The sequence below is a fragment of the Chiloscyllium punctatum genome, chromosome 16, assembly GCF_047496795.1.
Source record: "Chiloscyllium punctatum isolate Juve2018m chromosome 16, sChiPun1.3, whole genome shotgun sequence".
NCBI lineage: Eukaryota > Metazoa > Chordata > Chondrichthyes > Orectolobiformes > Hemiscylliidae > Chiloscyllium > Chiloscyllium punctatum.
In genome coordinates, this window is record NC_092754.1 from 20183843 (window position 1) to 20205096 (window position 21254).

General features: G+C 39.7%; 1 protein-coding gene across 3 annotated transcripts in view; it reads right to left on the bottom strand.

Moving 5' to 3' along the window:
* The window catches only part of LOC140487024 (segment polarity protein dishevelled homolog DVL-1-like), a 124930-nt gene that overhangs the window by 26796 nt on the left and 76880 nt on the right, over positions 1-21254 (bottom strand). For 2 of the 3 annotated variants that reach the window (XM_072586393.1, XM_072586394.1), the window contains one exon: positions 3036-3168. In XM_072586393.1, coding sequence (XP_072442494.1) covers positions 3036-3168 — 133 coding nt within the window. Of the gene's footprint in view, positions 1-3035; positions 3169-7288; positions 7760-21254 lie in introns of those variants that run through there. The other variant, XM_072586395.1, reaches the window with a different exon arrangement.

Here is a 21254-nt window from a genome sequence, read left to right on the forward strand (position 1 = left end):
CAGCTGCTTCAGCAAAGACGTTATCTTCATTATAAGGTCAACGGTTGGGATCATTGATGATGAAAGCACAATAATCAGCACCATTCACACCTCTGCAGGTAATGAAGCAGTCTGTGCACAAATGAAGCATGGCCTAGAGAAGATTCCATTTGGACTGGTTTGTGACAGGTATAACACAAGTGCAAAGCAACTACCTTCTCCAACAGATGAGAATCAGATCTCTCCCTGATGTTGAATCCACCAATAAAAAAAAATCTAGGGGTTACAGTTGACAAGAAATTGAACTACATCAGCCATATAATACTGTGGTATTAAGAGCAGATTAGATGCTAGGAATTCTGCAGCGACTATCTCACCTCCTGTATCCTCAAAGCCTGATCACCATCTAGAAGGCACAGGTTCAAGAGCATCGTGGAACATTCTTCACTTGCTTGGATGAGTGCAGTTTCAACAACACTCAAGCAATTTGACATCATCCAGGACAAAACAGTCTGCTTGCTGAAAACCAGTCTACCACCTTCAACATTCACTCCTGCAATACTGACACCTTGTGACTGCACTGTGTACCATCTACAAGAGGCACTGCAACAACCCACCAAGGATTCGTAGACAGCATCTTTCAAATCCGTGACTTTGTCCACCTAGAAGGATAATTGAAAAGACTTGAGGTTCCAGCATCAATTCCTGTGGTACACCAGTCATGATATTCTGCCATTCTCTTAAAAATTCAGGGCCGCAAAGGCAGGCAGCTAACTACCCAGACATAAAATCAGATCAGCCCCATAACAAGGCAGGGCTACCTCTGACTTTCTGATCAGTGGACAGGGTCGTTATCACCAGGCCCTTAATTCAAGTGAACATCTTGAGCAGAGAAGTGGAGGAAAAAAACCCAACAAAGTGAAGAGATGAACGAATGAAACTTAACATAATCAGGCAGAATCTGACAGGAAGTGACCATGTGACCTAATGAGCAGAAAGGGTATCTTTTCACAATATCATTAAAAGACACAGAAGTAAAGTTTTAATGGTTGAACATGAAATATTGCTTTGTCCAGCCATGAGTCCAGGACAGCCCTTTGGTTAACTCATGATTAATTTTCATTCTTCCAAAGTAACCATTATGTTGATTTTTCTCAACATAATTTACAGTTTCTCTGTCAAAAGTAAGTGTTTTTACTGTATCAATGATACAACCATAGATAGTCTCTAACAAAATTTCCAAGACAATGCAGAGATAATATTTTAAAAACTGAAGCCTGATCAAACAGTTGGGTTTGAGGAGGATCTTAACAGAGGAGAGAGACATGGAGTTGAAGAGTGTAGGCAAATTTTTTTTCATTATTTATTCATTGATGGCATCTGGGCATTGCTGACCAGAGCAACATTAATTGCACAGAAGATAGTTAAACACATTGCTGTGGGTCTGGATTCATATGTTGGCCAGACAAGATAAAATTAATCAGATGACATTTTACAATAATCAGCACCAGTTACATGTCATCATTAGTCAGCTGTTTATCCCAGATTTCACTGAATTCAAATTTCACCTTCTGCCATGGTAGAATTCAAATCCATGTCCCCAGAACATTAGCTTGGGATTCTGGGTTACTAGTCCAGTGACATTACCATTATGTCACCAACTCTTCCTCGGGTGGCGGCACACAGGAAAATACACAAGATAGTAGAGTTAAAGAACCAGAATGAAGGGGGAAAAAGAATTTGGAGCCAGAGGAGATTACAAAGATAGGATGAGGGGGACAATGAAAGGATTTAACCCAAATAGGAAAGCTTTAAATTGAAGGTAATTGGGGGCCAGGAGCTAACAGGCCTGTGTGACCCAGCAGAGATAAGCACATGGGTTTTAGTACAGGATAGGACACCGATAACAAGAATATTGGATGAGTTGAAGTTTATTGAGGATTGTGGATAGAAGGTGGGACAAGATGGCAATGAGGAATAGAGGGGTGTGAGGTGGCAAATGCCTGGATGAGGGCTTTCGTAGTAGACAGACTGAGGTATAGATGGAGATGGGTAACATTATAGAAGTGGAAGTAGGTGGTTGATTATGATGGTACAGAAGTTCAGGGTCAATTAGAATTTGAGGTTTCAAACAAACATAAGCACATGTTAAGAAAGCAATGGAGTTGGAAATGGCTTACAGAGTTTATAGTCAGGCTAAACTCAATGGCTTCAATCTTTGCAATATTTAAAATAGCAACTCATGATTGATTCAGAATCAGATGTGGTAGAAGCAGATTGAAAACAAGTGACATGAAGACATCAGGAAAATGTTGTGGAGAGAAAGAGGTGAGTGTTGTTTACATACATGCAGAAATTGACATGTCTGAACATGATGGTGCCAATGGGGCAGCAGGTACACGGTGAAGAGCAGGGATCCAAAAGTAGATTGTTTGGAGATTATGTAAGAAACATGAATAAACCTTAGTTTGAGGGGTTAGGGTTACAGTGAGGTAAGAGAGGAATTAAGAATGGTTCCAGACTGCAATCAAGGAGAGATGATAGGCAAGGATATTAAACAATCAATGGTTCCAGCAAGATCATGGAGGAATAATAATCTATCAATGATTACAGTCAGGTTCAAGGAGGTTATTGAAGTAACCAGAGTAACCTTACTGTCTGCAATAATTCAAGTACATCTTGTCATAGAAGAACACTGAATCTGCAATTAAATTTTAGTACGACACAAAAAGGGTTACTTGGTCTGTAAAACCAGAGGCAAATGATAAATCTAACTGGAGAGAACAAGACATGGAGATCAGCATCTCAGAAACAAATAGAAGTAATCACCTTCATTCTGCCCTCATCACAGGCAAGGCTGGCAGGTGATATATCACCCAGTTTCCTCGCTGCAAATTGCATAACCTCTAATTCTGATATACAATGCATCATCTTTGGTACTATCTATAATAACATATCATCTGTCCTCTTATGTATATGATGTACTGCTTGTTTACCTGACGTATAACATATTTTGTTTGTTCTGCTACATGCTCCTACATCACCTTTGCTCCTACCTGCTGGTGTTGTCATCATCTGAGTCAATGAAGCTGCTCGAGTCCAGCTCGCTGCTCATCACTGTGGAAGCACTCTCATAGCCACCTGCATTGCGATGCCGATCTGTTTTAGTATGTCCATTTACTCGTGGAACTGTGGGAGAAGTGCCATGATGTTAGTAGGCTCAATAATGTCCATCAATAATTTTCACTTATTCTAAGACAGTATCAAGCATTTCAGTGAAATAACATCCAAAAAGTCCATCAAGAGGAGTAGACTGCTAATCAGCATCGAGTATTTCGCCCATTACCAGCTATTGACTAAATGAGTTCATTGGAGATGCTCAAAGGCCCTACAAATACTGGGTGACGGTAGTATGGCTTTAAGAGCTGTATTTTACCCTGGTTTCTTTTAAATGAAGAAAGGTTGAGACAGAGGTGGCTGAGCAATCTGTTCCAAAGCCAGCAAAGTAAACAGTTTGCAAGCCTTAGATTTTCTTTTTGAAAATTCTAGAAATAGCCTGAATGGGTGGGGGTCAAACACCCACAGAACGAGGATTTTTTGTTTAGTTTTAGCCTTCAGTAACAGTTGCTGAGGTCTGGAAGCTGGATGTAGAAGCTCCTATTTCTCTCTCTGTTACAGTTAAAAGCTCTGGTTCTCTTCCTGCTGCTAGAATCGCATGTGAGATAATCTATTTTACTGAATTAACTTTTGCCAAGGGCGTGTTTATGGGGTGCTACTCTATTGGACATTAATTAGTAGTAATTAATATATATTATTTTGTTAAGCATTTTGATAGTTACAGTTAAGCCAATCTTTTTATTTTGTCTGTATTTTAATTATAGTGTATGAATAAAGTGCATTTAGTTTCAAACCTGGTAGTTTGACCAATCAAATTGCATCTGGAATACAACGCCTTACACTTACTTTTAAAATGAATAGTTACAGACTAGACTACCTTCTTAACATATTTTGAGGAGAAATGGTCAGGTCCACAGCACCCTTCCACAAAAAAGATGCTTTCATTATACAGTCTATACGTGTAGACCTTTTCTACATACAACACAAGTGCAAAGGTCCAGTGTTTATACTCCTCATAAGCCTCCTCTCATCCTTTTCCATCTAACTTTGATCAAGACATTCTTCTAATATATTCTCCCTCATGTGCTTATCGACATTCCCCATACACACTAGTCACTACAACCAATCTTTTGTGGGATATGCTGCCTGACAGTGTGATACAGGCAGGTATCATCATGGAATTCAAGATGCCACTGGACTATTAAGATAGGGGAATGGCACTAGTGAATTGCTTATTTGGACAGGTGGGACAGAAATGAAAGCCTGACCAGTTTTCTTCTGTGATTTTGAGTGCAACATTTGAACCATTCTTTAGAGAAAGTAACTTTCATTGAATTCCCTAATAAGATTATCTTATAGGGATGGCTCCTAGATCTGATGAACCTGCAGGCAGAAACATCATCTTTGCACCGATTAATCTCTTTTATAACCTTGAAGGCCCCTCTCTGGTCACACCTCAAAAGAAAAACCTTTCTCTTTTGGCTTTCCTGTTTACATCTTCTCAGTTTTGGTCTCATTCTAGCAAATGTTTTTGTACCTTTTCCACTGTCTTAATATCCTTTTAATAATATTAAGAACATAAATTGTTCACAGTACTCCAAGTATAGTCAAACTAAAATTCAAGTCATTTAATATAAGTTATCTGTTTTTCAATTCAAACCTCTAGAAATAATTGCTAGTGTTTATATATGTTTTAATGGATTTATTAACCGTGATCACTATTTTCAAAGATTTGTCTATCCTTCTGTTCCATTTAGATACTTACTTTTCAAGGAATGTGTGCCTTTCATACTCCTGCTGCCAAAATGCAACAGCTCACACTCATCTATGTTTGTCTATATAGTAGCTCATATGCTGTTGTATCTTTCCAAAGACTGACAAAAACTCATGAGGTGACATTTCAGAGAATTATAAAGGTTCAAGTACACACTAAATAAGTGTTTGAGCAGTGAGAGGGGGAAATGGGAACAGGGATAAGAACAACAGCAAGGAAAGAGAGAACGGGAGTAATGGGGAAGCTGTACTGAACAGCAGCATCATGGGAAGAAGTAATGTGTAGCAACAAACATATCAGATCCCTCCTCTCTTTTTAACCAGGATTTCTGCTCATAGCTGGCACTTAACATCTGGTGTCAATGTTTCCCATGGTGATGGTCACATGCTCTACCCTATCACACTGAGTGCCAGTAGATCCTCACTCTGGCTGGACTCTATTGGGACTTGGTCTCAAAAACTGCTGGAAACCCAATCACATACTTTGCTGCAAAAGGACCCAATATTGTATCGGAAAGGATGGAGAATGAGGGTCCAAAAATCTCTTGTACTCACGAGAAGGAATTTGTGAATGAAGACCTGGGAAATGTGGGACTTGGGACATTTCCTCAAATTTTAGAAAGCACAACAGCTTGGCTTTCTTACCTCCCTAATGTTGTCACTTAGCCAATAAATGAAATGCTTCTTGGCTCCGTTGGCAATCGTTTTCACTTTTGCTGGATTCTGTTTTTGCAAACCGTGTGACTGAAGGCTGAGCAACTGCACAAATTTCCAGTGATACCCAGTCTGTCAGTACCGCTAGGCTCAGTATCACACCAGACAGGGCAGAACCAATAAAGAGTGTCATCCCTGGCACCAGTTATCATATCCAGTGTACCCAAACTAGAACATAATATCAGCACAGGCATCAATCTAGGTATACCTAGGCATGAAGCCATCCGTTAGTGTGTGCAAAAGGGCTGTTAAGGTGATAGCCTGAGAACATATATCACTGATTGCATTTCTGCCTCATGATAAGTCTAAAATCAATAATCTATCACACTATACTTACATGACTGAGAAAGACTATTCATTTAACCTATGCCAGTGGTTATGCTGCATTAACATAGCCTTCTACTTCTTCCTCCATCATGAGTTTATTTAGATTTCCTTTGAATGCATAACATGATTTGTCTGTACTCCTTGTGATAGCATGATCCACATTTACATTAGCCTATTGTAGATTCAGAACAAAGTTGGTAGTAGTACAGACATATGGAGCCAAATAATGTCTCAATATTAATATCAAGAAAGGCTGTCTCCTTAAAACAGAACTAACTTGCCAATCCTGCTCGGATATAAGCAGTTTTTTTTCCATCAACAGAGCAAATATTCTTAAGTTTCCCACTGTCTGCCCACTCCAATTTAGACAGGTGGCGAGAATAAACCTCAGTGGCTATGACTGCTGCAATTCATACTAATTCCACACTGAAGTATATATTGCCTAATTAAAACTGACCAGTGACAATTGCTTTGTAAGCTCTCTTCTTTATGAAGGGCTTGAACATTGAACATATAAGGGACTCCAATGTTTATTGATGCTAGAGTCAAGCATTAGTAAATTCACAGGTTTCTCAGCTCCCTGATATATTTGTAGCTTAGATTGCCAGACTGCAAAATATTCAGTTCCATCCCCACTTTGAATAGAATAAATTAGCTCCAGGGTGACAGTCATTGACCTCAGCACCATGAGGTTAAGAAGGAGAAAGAAATCAGCCATTTGAAGACAGTACATGGTTCAGTTATGATTACTTAATAGTGACACCTCATTCCATAGAAAGGCACGTATGAAGTTGACACTGATGGTAAAGCAAATGAAGCCTGTGAAGTTGTACTCAGTAAGTCAGTGTCTGCTAGAGAGGAAATCAGAGCAGGGTGTGGAACAGGAAATTCAGGTCAGCTTGCAGAAGCCAGCTGACTTAGTGACAAGGAGGGAGGCTGGGATACATTAACTTGAGATTTGGTTGGGGTAAAATGAGATTGAGGCATGGATGGGAATAGGATTAAGGTAAGAGTGGGTCGAAGTGGGATGGGGCAAGGTTGAGGGAAGAGGCCAGGATAAGGGAACAGGCAAGGGTGAGTGAAGAGTGGAGGAAGGGAATTAAGCTAAGTGTGGAGGAGTTGGAAATGGGGCTCTGTGTCACTTTGTGAGGTATTTCATATTTTTCATCTTTAGAAGTTGGACAGATTGCAAATTGTTCAGATATAAATACAGCTTTGCTTGTTTTGCAATAATTGAATAAAGGGCCAATCCATCCTCCCTTGTTCCAGTTGGTGCTAAGTGCCAATAGCTGGTTTACTCTTGTACAATTTAGACAGGATCCACACTAGAGTGTGTCATGGTTGACGCCATATATTTCTTCAGCCGTTTTATACCTACACTGATAAACCCGGGGTGGTGACTCAGGAAAGCATCGCAATGGCTGCAGTGGTTTCAATAGAGAGCGTCCAGATTGGAGGCACCGATTCAGTTGAGAAGAGCATTGTGTGGAATCTGGTCTCTGTCGGTTTCTTCCAAAGCACTGCCAGAACCTAGACGTAACCATTGCTGGTATCACAACTCGCCCTTGTACCAAGCAAACGAGGGAGCTACAGTCCTCCTGTTCCAAGTGTGGCGCAATCCTTGAAGCGATAGGTCACCTGTATTCCCATATGCACAATACAGAAATATGCAACTGGGACAGAAGGCAAAACAGATCCACAGCAAATCCAAAGGCTACTTCAGGGAAAAGTGGTAAATCTGCTGTTCCTTTGAAAGATTCCGTTGGGCATCATTTGCCACACTGTAGATGTATGCTGGCCCTTGAATGGTGACAGCCACAATCTGTGGGAAAGTTACATCATTATTTCCACATTCTGCATCTACAACTCACCTTGCGTACATCCCTGAATTGGAACTTGCCCCTCTTATGCAACAAAGTTGAACACTCACTAAAACATGCTGACAGATTGAGGTGTATTTGACAGCAGCAGCCCTAGCTGATTTACCCCTTTCTAATCCAGGGACTCTGAGATCAGTTGTAGCATCAAAGTGCTCCCCTAGCTGACTGGTGGAATGATAGCTGGAAGCTTGCTGGTCTATGTGACACACTATGTGGTGAGATAATGCTCCCAGCTACTGGGATGCAGTTCTAACGGCACATGTTGCACAATGCCAGGAAGATTACCTTACACAAAGTATCAAACTATCCACAAGAATGAAAGTGAAAACAATTTATGATTTGGTTAGATGGAGGTCAACCCCACATCGAAAGCAACCTCAAAATCAGTCAAGTAATGGGGGCTGAAGATGTAAAGGAAATGGTAGGCCAGGTGCCCTCATACCTACACTCTCCCCTGGTGTTCACAGATGTGGAGGAGGCATGCAAGTCACACTGTGCCAATGCATCTGAGCAACCAGTTTGCTGCCAAAACCCAACTTCTAGGAGTTGATCATATTTCTCTTTAGAAATGAGAATGATTGAGTTTGACCATCACAGAAGTTTTTTTTTGCATACCTGCAGCTAATTCATTTGATCTTACATTGCATTAACCTGTATTACTACTGACAGATAGCAATGGTGGTATACTTAATAAAGGTAATAACTGAGCAGTGAGATTCTAGGTAACTAGGGAGTTGGTGATTATCTGGTAAATGTGTGAATTGGTAGTAATCCGACTTCTTTGTTGTATGAAATATAATTCAGCATTGCATCCTACTCAGTGTCTGCAATCATTCGGCGATTTTCTCTTGTCTTCCTCTCAGATTTTTGTTTTTAAACAGTGGACAGTTTGTAAATGCGACATTATCAAAATAAAATTACCCATTGATTCAGTGGTAGACATGATAGTGGCCAATCTTGAAGTTCTTTGACACCCAGCTGATGTATCATCAGCCAGAGGCAATGGCTGGCACAGGAGTAGTGTCAGAGTCAGTCAGAACCCCAGTGAAAGATTTTAAATTTGTGACTTAACAATTCACTTTAAATAATCCCCCCACATCAGTAGCTGGATGCAGAAAATTGACTCTTAACATACTCTGCCGAATCCCAGGAACAGCAGTGATACAGTGAATCGATAAACAATTGACAGTTTAACAGCAGGGTTCTGCTTAAGTTATGCAGAAAACCACTAATTTTGGGAGCAACAGAGGCCATAAAGACTAGCTGTGCACAGGTACAGAGCATGGCAACAAGATACCTACTGATGAGCACATTTTAATAGCTAATAATATTAACACAGAAACATTGAATTGGAACAGTCATTGAAACACCCTAGATTAGATCATAAATTACTTACTGTAAAGAAGCACAGCAACTTCCCAGAGATGCGAGCAAGAGTTAAGCATGCTAATTTATACACAGTATACAGAACTGTGTCTGCAGCAGCTTATGTACCTGTGATACAATGAGACTATTTCACTGACAGAGATCTTCTGTTTTTCAGGCAGTGAGGGGTAGTCGCAACAGTCGACAAGAATCCAATAGCAACAGCACATGCAAATTATCCCCCCTCCCCTCCCCGCCTCTCTCTCTCTCTTCCCCCTTCTGTAGACCGTCAATGCCTGCCTCAGGCACCTTATTATTATGAAGGACTGAATGAGCGGCAACCGAAACTGAAGCACCATTTTGTATCAACGGGTACCATTCTCCCCAGCTTTGAAGTTAACCCCCTCCCTGCCACAGCCTATTTTTTGTTTATTCCAAGGTCATTTTCTAAGTTGCGTTGTTTTGATTTCAAAATTTTAATTTTTATATTGCTCAACTTTTTTCTGCTTCTTTCCTGAAGTGCTGACTTTCACAAGGAAATCAGTTTACTAGGTTCAGATTCCATCCTTTCCTGATGGAGCTGACTCTCGTCAACAGTGCATTTTTCGGTGCGAGGTTATAAGTTGAGAACAGGCAGACTATTCCAAAATCAAGACATCATACTGACGTTTGATCCTCTCCTTAACCAATCCCTGCATCAATACACTTTCCTGCAGAAAATCACCAATGAGCAGATGGAATCCAGAGGGATTTTCCCCTCAGTCATACAGGGGTGAAGAGGCTAAATGCAGGGGTCGGAGGCCCAGCTTCAATTATCTAATTCAGTACAGATGAGGAACTGAACGTGGGATTTGCTCAGAAAACACACTTGGTTTTTTGTTAAATGTCAACCCCAGAACACAGACAGGGCCTCAGTATAATGTTTAACCAAAAAAAGGCACCTCCAACTCCCTTAATACTCCCCACTGTGACGGAGCAACACTTATGTAACATTGCCTTTCTCAATAAGATCGGATGGGTCAATTACTAGGGACTCAGGCTGGGGGGAATGGGTTTAAAAGAGATTTGTGAGGCAACTTTTTCACACAAAGGGTGGTGACTGCCTGGAACGTGCTGCCAGAAGAGGTGGTGAAAGCAGACATAATAGCAGCACTCAAGAACACCTGGACAAATACATGAACAGGAAGGGAATGGAGGGATACAGATCCTGTAAGTGAAGACAGTTTTGGTATGGAAGGGCCTAAACCTGTGCTATATTGTTCTGCGTTCTTTGGAATGATGAATATCTGCATGCATATTAAAGAGACCAGGCCATTCCCGGACTGTCATATCACTCTGGAAGATGATAACACATGATATTGCTTGACTAATTTTAGACAGCAGCCCTTCTCAACCTGGTTGCAGCTCACTTGATGCACTATTCCAGGCTAAATCCCTTCGTATTTCTTAGTATAATCAGTGACTGGAAAGTTAATTGGTTGGTTGCAATTAGCAAGCTGAAATATTTACCCTTCCACCGTTATCACTATGTGCAGTGGTGCTACCAGCTATAAGATGCACTGCCAGCAACTTGCCAAAACTGCTAGGACTACACCTTTCAAAACCATAACTCTTACCATTTAGAGAACAAGGGTATCTGGCACAAAAATGATGACGATCATCTCCAGGGTCCTTTCCATTCACAAGCCAGCCTGACTTGAAAATATATTGCTATTTCTTCACTGCTGCTGGGTGAAAATCTTGGAACTCCCTCCCTCATAGCAATGCAGGTGTGCCTCACCACAAGAACTACAGCAGTTCAAGCAGGCAGCTCATCACCATTTGTTGATGACATAAATGCTGGCATTGCTAGTGATACTTACATTCCATGAAAGATGCAAATGAACTGTGAAAACTGCAGTCTGACAAAAGAATGGCGCCTTTAATTAACCTTCGATCCAAACATTTCATCAATATCAGTTCCTACCCAAACTTCTTTTCCTTGGTTTTAAGAATTTCTTTCTGCATTTTAAAATAGTTCATAATAAAACACCTGCTGTTGCATTCCTCACATGACAGAAGAATCACTGTGCCATTCAAAGAGAGTGAAGACCTTCCTTCAAACCCAAGTGGATAAAAATGGCATTTTGCATCGTTTCAGTTCATAAATTCTGATTTACATTAACAGCTCTCAAGAATTCAATTTTAACATACACATTAATTTGCACTGAATCTCATTGATAATCTGAACATCTGGGACTTGAAATTAATCGTAGGTACCAAATTTAACAGGGAAGAAAACTGGGAGAGTGTAAAACAGGCAGCTGATTTCCCTCTCCATCTATTTCACACATCCAATCTGTGCTACTTTCTCATCAATTCCCAGCCCAAAACCAGATTTCCGAGAGCCCTTACAACCAGTTTAATACAGGATTTTGTATTTCTTAGCATATTTACTACAAACAAAAGTTCTTCAGTTGACAGATGAACCATCTGCACTCCCATCAATCTCTCCCCACATGATCCCAATAAAAAGAAAAGTTGAAAGTAAAATGCTGCCATTAAGAGCACTGAATATGGCCTCAAGCTGAGTATTTGTGTGTATGCATGAGAGAGAAAGCACTTCCTCAGACACCAAGGAATTGCTAGTGTTTGATCATTGCTGATGGACACAGATTGATCCTTGTGTGTGACCTGCAAACTCTGCCACTCTATATATTCAACATTATAGAACAGTGATAGGAGATTTCTGAAAGTGTAAATATTCAAAATATCAAAAGGTATAAGTAACTTACATCAATACAGTGCCTTTAATGCAATAGAAAAATCACCATAGGCTTCACAGAAATATTATAAAACAGAATATGATTCTGAGGCACATATGATGATATTAGGTCAGATGACCAGAAGCTTAGACACAGAGATTGGTTTAAGGAGTGTCTGAAAGAAAGCCAACAATAGAGAGGTAGAGAAAGGTAGGGAGAGTATTCCAGACCTGACCACTCAGACACTGAAGGCAATATTGGAGTGCTTAAAGTTAGGGAAGATTGAGCGGTAAGAGTTAGAGCAGTACGGCTCTCTCAGATAGTTGTGGGCTGCAGGAGATTATAGGGATATAGAAGTTGATGCCACAGAGACCCAAAAACAAGAATAAGAATTTTAAAATCAAGATGCTGCTTGACCAGGAGCCGGTGTAGGTTGATAAGCAGAGGTGATGGGCAAACAGGACATAGTGCAAGGCAAGACAAAAGCAGCAGGGTTTTGAATGATCTCAAGTTTACGCAGGGAAACAAGTTGAGACTATGTTGAAATAATTGTCTGGTAGTGATGAAAACATAAATGAGAGCTTCTGCAGCAGATAAGCTGATACAAGTGTGAAGGTGGTGCATGATACAGAGGCATAAATAGGAGGTCATAGTCATGGCACAATACAGTAGTTCCCCAATGTACCCGTGGGGGATACATTCCAAGACCTACCGCAGAAGCTCAAACCACGGACAGGAGCAAACCCATTCACTTAAATGGGAAAGCTACCTTTCTAGCAGCTCCTTGGTTCCAGAAGGCTCCCTGTAGTATGTTCGGGCCATGGTAAACCACAGGTAACTGAAACCGCGGATACGGGGGTCATCCTGTATGTGATTAGAAACTCATCTTACATCATGTGTTACACCATGGTTGGAAACAGACTGGTTTAATTACAGACTGGTGCCAGCAAAGAGGATAGTGTCAGTAACTAGGGACTGGAACAGACACAACAACAATGGGTTCAGTCCCCTTAATATTTCATTGGAAGAAATGTCTTTTTATCCTGTACTAGGTAGGAGAAGCGTGGTCTGTTAATTTAACAACAGTACAGGAATTGAAAAAAGATGGTGTTGAGATAAAGCTGGGTGTCATCTGTAAAAATAACAAAGTTATTTACAACCAAGAGAGTAGATGAAGATTAAAAATAGGTAGGGGCAAGGATGGATCTTTGGGCATTACCAGATGTGACAGTGCAGCAGAAAGAGAGAAGTCATTACAAGTGATAATCTGGCTATGGTTAAATAGATAAAAGTGAGAGCAGTCCCACTCAATCTAATTTTAGTGGACATATTTTGGAGGAGGACTTTGTGCTCAAATTTGTCAAAGTCTGTTGATAAATTGAGAAGAGGAGGAACCTTTGTCACAGTCATATAGGATGTCATTTGCCACATTGATAACCACAAAACAGAGAACCACATAACTGTATAATAACTAGCATGAAATTGTATATGATTAGAAATGGATAATAATTGGTATGAACTAGTGATGCATTAGCATAATAATGCTTTAATTTAATAATGAGTATTAAACAAATCAATATTTAACTCGCCCTGACTAACGTTAGGATACTGAAAGTCTGAAACAAAGAGTGCTGCAGAAACCCAGCAGATCTGGCAGCATCTGCAGCGAGAATAACAGGTCCTTAATTGGATAACATTAACTTGATAATAACTAGCACAGTAAAATTAGCACACAGCTGAATTTGTTTTGCATTGAAATCATGGCAACCATGTGATTTCAATAAAGCCAACTAGTTACACACACTATTTGACAGGACCTTCTCTTATTACACTTGCCTTTTGACAGTAACTGCATCAGTGAATAAGAACCATGAGAGGAATAGGTGCAAATATGATGAAATGTAAGGCACATTATCTAAATGCACAAAGCATACATGAGAAGATTTAATCTGCATTGCAGGCTCATAAGAACAGAGCCAGAAAAGGAATTTCAGGAACTAGGAAAAATAAGAGGTGATGCTCAGTCTCACTCAGGACACAGTGACCTCGGCTGAAAAGTTAAGGATTGAGATTTAAGGAATTGATTGTTAAACTGTAAGTGCTGCAGTGATTCTCCCCACCTTCTAACTGCTGCAGGTTTAATGTGGCTGATACCAGGGCCACAATCGGAGGTACTGTGAAGGCATTTATGCTATAGCCACTGAATCCTATGGGAATGATGCTGTTACTTTATTCTACTTCAAATATTTACTTTATTAACATTATACAATAAGTCACATCACCAGATGAATAAGCAGTGCTCCGAAAGCTTGTGATTTCAAATAAACCTGTTGGTCTATAACCTGATGTCGTGTGACTTCTGACATTGTACTGTATGTAGTCAGAATAAGCATGCTCTCTATTCTAATCTTTTCAGCAAACTGTCACTAGTATTGAAAGTTCCTTTACGAAGGCTTGTCTTGTTGACTCAGGGATCCTTTGGGATTAGCCATTAGGCTGAGCAGACTTTACATTCCATCTCTTCCACCATCCCAGCAATAAGCACTTCCTTTTATAATGATTTCCTAATCAAATGTTGCACTAAATTCCTGATGACAACTTCTCAGTTCCATGGTATACTGACCTTGACAGTAAAACACCCTTTCCGACCTAGGAACAAGTGTGCATTGTTTGGTCTTTTGGATGAAAAAGAGTTTTGCCCAACAGTTGAAAGAGTAAATACTCAACTCAGTGTATCCTGTTGGCTCAGATAATTCTGGGATCAAAGCCAGTTTTAGCCCCCATCTCAGCTAAATGTTCTTGCCTCTGTTAAGGTGCTCTTTAAAAGCCAAATCATTTTCCAAGCTATGCCCAAATAGTATATGTGGTCTGATGTCAAATTTTGTCTCATTTGTTTATGCAAATTATTTTGGAATATTTCATCACATTAAACAGACCATATGAATGCAAGTAGTTGTTATTTAATGCCCATGGATTGAAGGACAGCAAAGAATTCATAGTTCTGAAGAAGGGTCATTAAACTCAAAACATTAACTTTGCTCTCTCTGCATAGATGCTGCCACACCTGCTCAGCTTGGCCAGCAATTTCTATTTTAATTAAGGAGTTCAATAAGTTTGATAGAATTACCTTTAAGTGATTATGTGCAGGCAAGAAACAATTGCATTCTGACTTTCTATTAAAAAGTGTTCCTTCTTTAATCTGCTTTATCACAAGTGATCAAACAGTGATCATGGTGAGTGCTACTCCAGAGATGAGCACTTTTGTACATGGGACCAATCGATTAAGGACTAATAAAGGACAATTTGTCCCAGCTCCCCTTCTATACAATCACGCTGTTTTAGTTTGTACATAACATCTCTCAGGTTCTCCTCAACCTAATGCCCATCTGTGATTAAAGTTGACTTCGGTCATCCTCATGGGTAAATCGCCTCGAAGCAAAACTATCCTTTTCATCTTTGGAACACTGACAGCAGCATTATACCAACAGTGAGCTCCTAATTACAGAGCAAGAAAAGCATACACCATGTCTGACCCTTAGAGGTGAGTCCTCTCAAACAGGGTGGAGGGGCAAAGAAGAGAAAGAATGAGAAAATACTGCATTTAGCAGTGGACTGCTCAACACATCTAGCAACTTTTAAGTTGAAGGGAACTATAAGGAATTGCCAGAGGATATCCAAACACAAAAAAGGGTACAATTTCCTGTTTTTGAGGTACCAGGAGTCCCACACCCAAACCAAGGGGCCAAATAAGCCAATTGGTTCCTTTACTGTTTGTAACCTAATCATTTTTGTCCATAAATATTTAAAAACAACTCCTAAATGTCACCCATTCCAGTATGTGATCTGGCACAATTGTTGACGACAAGCTCCTGGGGCTTTGTTCAGGGTCAGCAGAGAAGTCAACTCCAACCGTCCTTAGTTACTTGCTTCACAAAAAGCCCCTCAGGACATTCATACAGCTGGAAAAGGTATGTTATCAGATGGTACAGACATCCTCCACTTTCACCAACACTGGCAAAGGTCACTGAACAAAGGGAATGGAACACTTCAGAAAATTGTAATCAAACAACTTCTGTTTAGATTTATGCTACACTGGTTGACTAGGGGTCAAACCAGCTTCACTCAGTCACTCAACACCGATACCATTGTTCAGGCAATTTAATTGTACACTTCACACAAAGAAAAAAATAGCTGTAACTACACATTACACCACATAACATGTAAACAGCATATACTTTAATACATAAGAAGACTTCTCAATGGGTTTGAGTTCCCATGCCCCTCTTGTCTGAGGAGAAGCTGGAATCAATTGTCCTTTATTAGTCCTTAACCGATTGGTCCCATGTATAAAAGTGCCCATATCAGGAGCAACATTGGGAACATGATGAGACTCCCACGAATTTGGACATGCAGCCATTCAAGTGGTGAGTAACGTCAGAGGGAAAATAATGTTACTGAAGATAACTGCCATGAAGACTGTAGATTTGCCATTGTGCTGTTGAGTGTGTCCGATGGGATAAAACACAGGACAGTCAAGCCACTCCAGAGAAAACTGCCAAAATAGCAATTCACAAAGTAAGTAGTCATCCACATTCACAATAGTGGAGGTGTGGATGGACAAAGGTAACTTAAACATACAGCTGAGGAAAATTTGAGGTTTCTGACCAGAAGGATTACATAAAGAAAAAATGTCCTCTCATCTGAGACATATTTAGATAATTCTTCAATGATAATATTGTTGAAGTTAGATTTCATATCAGTGAAATTGCATTGGGCTAAAAGTCTTGTTCAACCATTGGATTTCTCTCTAAATAAGTCCTTCAAGGGTATCATCAGAAAGAAGTGGGATTATTGGATAACTGGAGAAGACATCGAGGAAAGCAGTGTCCAACCCTGTATAAATGGGCTGTAGAATGGTCTGGAATGAAATCAGAATGGAAATCATTCATTAAATGTGGGATATTCAATGCATTTCATGGCACAAATGATGATTTTTGAATGATATTATAAAATATAATTTATGATGATAATTGCTGAAGATGATGAGGCTGTTGATCAATTTAGTGATTCAATTCATGAAGCAAATTGGGAATGTTATTTGATTCTCAAGGAACAGGGTAGATTTTAATGAATTTTCCCACACATTCAGGGCATGTTTAATACAAGTAGTGTTCTCTATATTGTGAGGTAAATGGAATTAAATTGTAGAAATTTGTATATATGGCTTTTGATTTTAATAAACTCAGTGCACACAAATTAATGTGTGTCTCTATGATAGTTATTATTATAAAGATGTGATAATAAAAATACTTTATGATCTCTTTTGTATTACACCTGGGGCAGGGATGGCAAGAACAGCCTCCAATCTAGCAGGTTTATGATCATAAGACAATGGGAGGAGGTGTATTTCAACCCTTTAAAATATAACTCATGTAAAAGATGAATTTCTATTTTTTTGGCTGAAAATTTAATCGGAGAATTCAGACTTCTACACACATGTATATGGTACATCACTGGCTAATCAACAATATGAATTACATGGCTTCTTGGTGAAAAAATGTAATGTTTCCCTTCAGATGGTCAGATCAAGGGTATGTAATGTATGACACTGGTGTGGAAGCCAATATTCATCACAGCACTGAAAAGGCACTGCTGCAGACTTTATCACAATTTTGTCACTATGTCTTTTCATCTCACACCCTAGCAGTGTGAGTTTTCTTTTTTTAAGGGGGGAGGGGGGTGCTCTCTGGGCCATTTAATTATCAGGTTGACCAGCCTTTCCTCACTAATACAATTTCATTGTTTTTTTGTGAAGAGTTGTTCAATTGATTATGATGTAAGACATTCAATACAATCTCACTGCACTATTAATTTAATTTAATTAAACACCAGCTGTTATCTAGAATGAGGTGACATGGAACATTTGAATGTTGTGTTTGGTTTTAAGACTTCAGTCAACAATAAGGTTGAGAACAGAGGAGCAGAATTAATCAGCAGGAACCCCTACCCCCTCAAACCTCACCTTTGCAATGCTTAGCAGAGAACTAACTTTACAACCTCTCCTTTGCCCTGTGAGGACACAGAATAGTAATCAAATACGGTCTGAAAAAAACAAATTTCATGAATAGGCACAGTCTGCTTAAAATTTCTACACACCCAATCCCAGTAGACTTCTCGTGACCAAACCACATCCCAGTCACCCTCATTAAATAGAATTCCTGATCCAAGCATAACATTCCAAATCAAAATCCTCATCTCTTAAAATTCTCAAGACAAATCCTTCCAATAAATTTTTAACATTTCCGCAAGGTTTTCAGCCTCAGCCAGCAGCAGGTTTCACTCTTCCACTCCTGGCTTTATTTCTACATTTTCTTGAGACTCATTTTCTTAATGTTGTTTGGAAACTGCTTCTCAGCCTTTTCTTCCTGCAACTTCCACCCCTTCATGCTGAAGGTCCAGGCATGCGTTCCAGTGGCACTCAGTGTTCAACTTAGCTTTTTTGCCAATCAACATTTCAAGCTCTAGCCCCACTTCACACACAATGTTTGTATTTATATTTCTTTCCAGTAGGCAGCATCCCAATGTGGCTTCAGCAACCATCCTATGTGCTGACGACCAAAGTTGTACAACCCCCATTCCCCAATTTGTGATCCTACTTTCTAACTAGGAGAGCACCTGGACTGGCTGAAGTCAGCAGCCCGACATCTGTGAGCAAGCCTGAGGCAGGAACAGGGAAGGGCAGATGCCAAAGCAGTTATGCTAGAATACTTGTCCCTGTTCATTGGGACATCAGTCCAGTTTTGCAACTGATTGTTAAGCATGAATTGTTAGGTATGCTCACCCTCTACTCACCACCATGCCATCTGAATATTCCTATCTCCCAAGTCCCCTCCATGCTTCTCATTTCCCCTATCTGCCCCCCCACCCCCTCCCCAAATGCGGCCTCCACAACCCCATATATCTTCCACATTCATTTATCTAGTATACATTATGGGCAGAACTCATGCTAATCTGTCAAAACAGTCAGCCATTTGTTGAACCAGATAGTCATCTGTTCAGGGAGAAAGGACTGCAGATGCTGGAGATCAGAGCTGAAAATGTGTTGCTAGAAAAGCGCAGGAGGTCAGGCAGCATCCAAGGAACAGGAGAATCAACGTTTTGGGCATAAGGGCTTATACCCGAAGCGTCGATTCTCCTGTTCCTTGGATGCTGCCTGACCTGCTGCGCTTTTCTAGCAACACATTTTCAGCGGTCATCTGTTCAGCCTGTTTGAAAGGTTTCAATGAATTCAGCTCTACATCTTTTAGCTGTACAGCTGAGAGACAGAATCTTATTAGGAATGCAAGGCTGAACTCCAAACCTACTGGTAAATTCAGTTCTGTAGAGAGTCTTCATAGAACTGTGTAAGAAACTGTATGTTGAGTTAGATTTAACATTTTATGAGCTGTTGAGAGACCTGCATATCTTCGAATCAGATGTTGAGTGACAGTTTATTTTGATAGATCTATGGGCGTGTGAAAAGCTCATTATTGTTTTGCAACTGGAGTTTGCATCACTTCATTTATTTTGACTGTTTCATGAGCATTTCAAATACTTCTCATCTTTATTATAAGGCTTGTGACTTCTGCCATGATGGATACCAGAAGGTCTCAAAAAATTCAGCAGATCGCTGAATTTTTAAAGAAGAACGTTCAATATCCAAGTGGCACAGTACAGTCAGACTCTTAAAACTGTTATACACAGAGGAGAATTTTATCTATATGATGTCGTAATCCAAAACTAATTTACAGAATTCTGTTCAATTTAATTGTCACTTATCTTTTTAAGAGGGAGTTTAATAATCAATCACTGCATTAAAAATGTATTTAACTTATCATAGACCATCTAGTTAAGGAGGTCTCATGGCAAAGTGGGTAGAATCCCTGATTTTGGGCCAGAAGCTCCAGATTGAGTATCACTTAAAAATATGCTGTCTAAGGAATGTGTGTTCATTATGCAGCCAAACAGAGTGAGTATCACCCTCAAATCCTTCCAGAGCAGGTCAAAAAAAAAATAAAAGCAGGTAATAAAAGTGAAATCAATTCATGGCTAATCATGTAATGGAAGTTAAGTTTGAGTCTCTACTATCACTATCCAAAGCTCCAGACTATAACATTCACATAAAAAATGCATTCTGGCACAGCAATTTAGGCACCAAATGAACTGTAAAACACATCCAACCAACTGATGTTGACTACATCACTTAACTTACCTGTCAATAAGTTCCCAACTCCTCCACAGTCTTCCAAAATTCACAACTCCTTTGAGATGCTACAATGTTTTCTAACAAAATAGATCTGATTCTATAAAAATAACATGTCCAAAACATCAACTCTAATAGGAAACAGGGTTACCACATGCTGACTTGCTACTCATATACTTATACCAGAGCCATAAAAATCCCATACATGGAAATGGGGAGCAACATTTCTAGAACTGAATCCCATATACATTTTTAAATTCCTCCAGCCCCATTTCAAAACAGACAGAGGCATGAAAACTAAGGTCAACCTGTCCTGTGATTGCTTTTGGTGTATGTTAAAAATTAGACAACTGAGTCAAACACATTAACATTAAACACTATCCGAGAAATCAACAATGACTATCTGGAAAACATCTAATAAAGGGCTGAAAAGTTGCATTCATCTTAAGCATTTGCTTCACAAAAGAATACAGAGAGGAAAGGACTGCAAGTCTCTATAGTCCACTGAGAGAGAAAGCAGCTGACTAAATCAACTTACTTGGCTCTTCATGTAATTCTCTGCTCTGTGCAACACCACAGTATTTATGAATCAGACTGCAGGTCTAGAGGTAAATGGTTACACAGTATCAATACTTAATCTGAAAAAATTAACAATATTTAGTCATTAAAAGCAAAAGGAGATGGACACCAGGAACCATGGCCAGTGATCAATCTAATTTCTTTATTTCCTTCATAATGACTTCCAATTCATGTCTCACGAACTTCCTCAATTTCAATCTCTTCGTTACCTCCCAGATGTATTGATTCTTTATCTTTCTCTCCTCCTTTAAGATATTCATACAAATCCATTTTTCTTTGGTCAAGCTTATGGGCAAATGTCCTGATATCATCTCCAGTGGTTCAATGTGAAACGTGTTTTATTAATTGATAATACTCAGAGCATCATGGGACCTTGTGGTATATTAAAGGTACCATACAAAAGCTTGTTGTTCCTGTACTCTCAATTCTGCCTTTCCACAGTCCTCGATACAGTCTGTGATGGAAAACCAACTCATTATCCTTTGCACCGTTTATACTGGCCACTTCATGGTCCTTATCCCATACCTTGCTTCC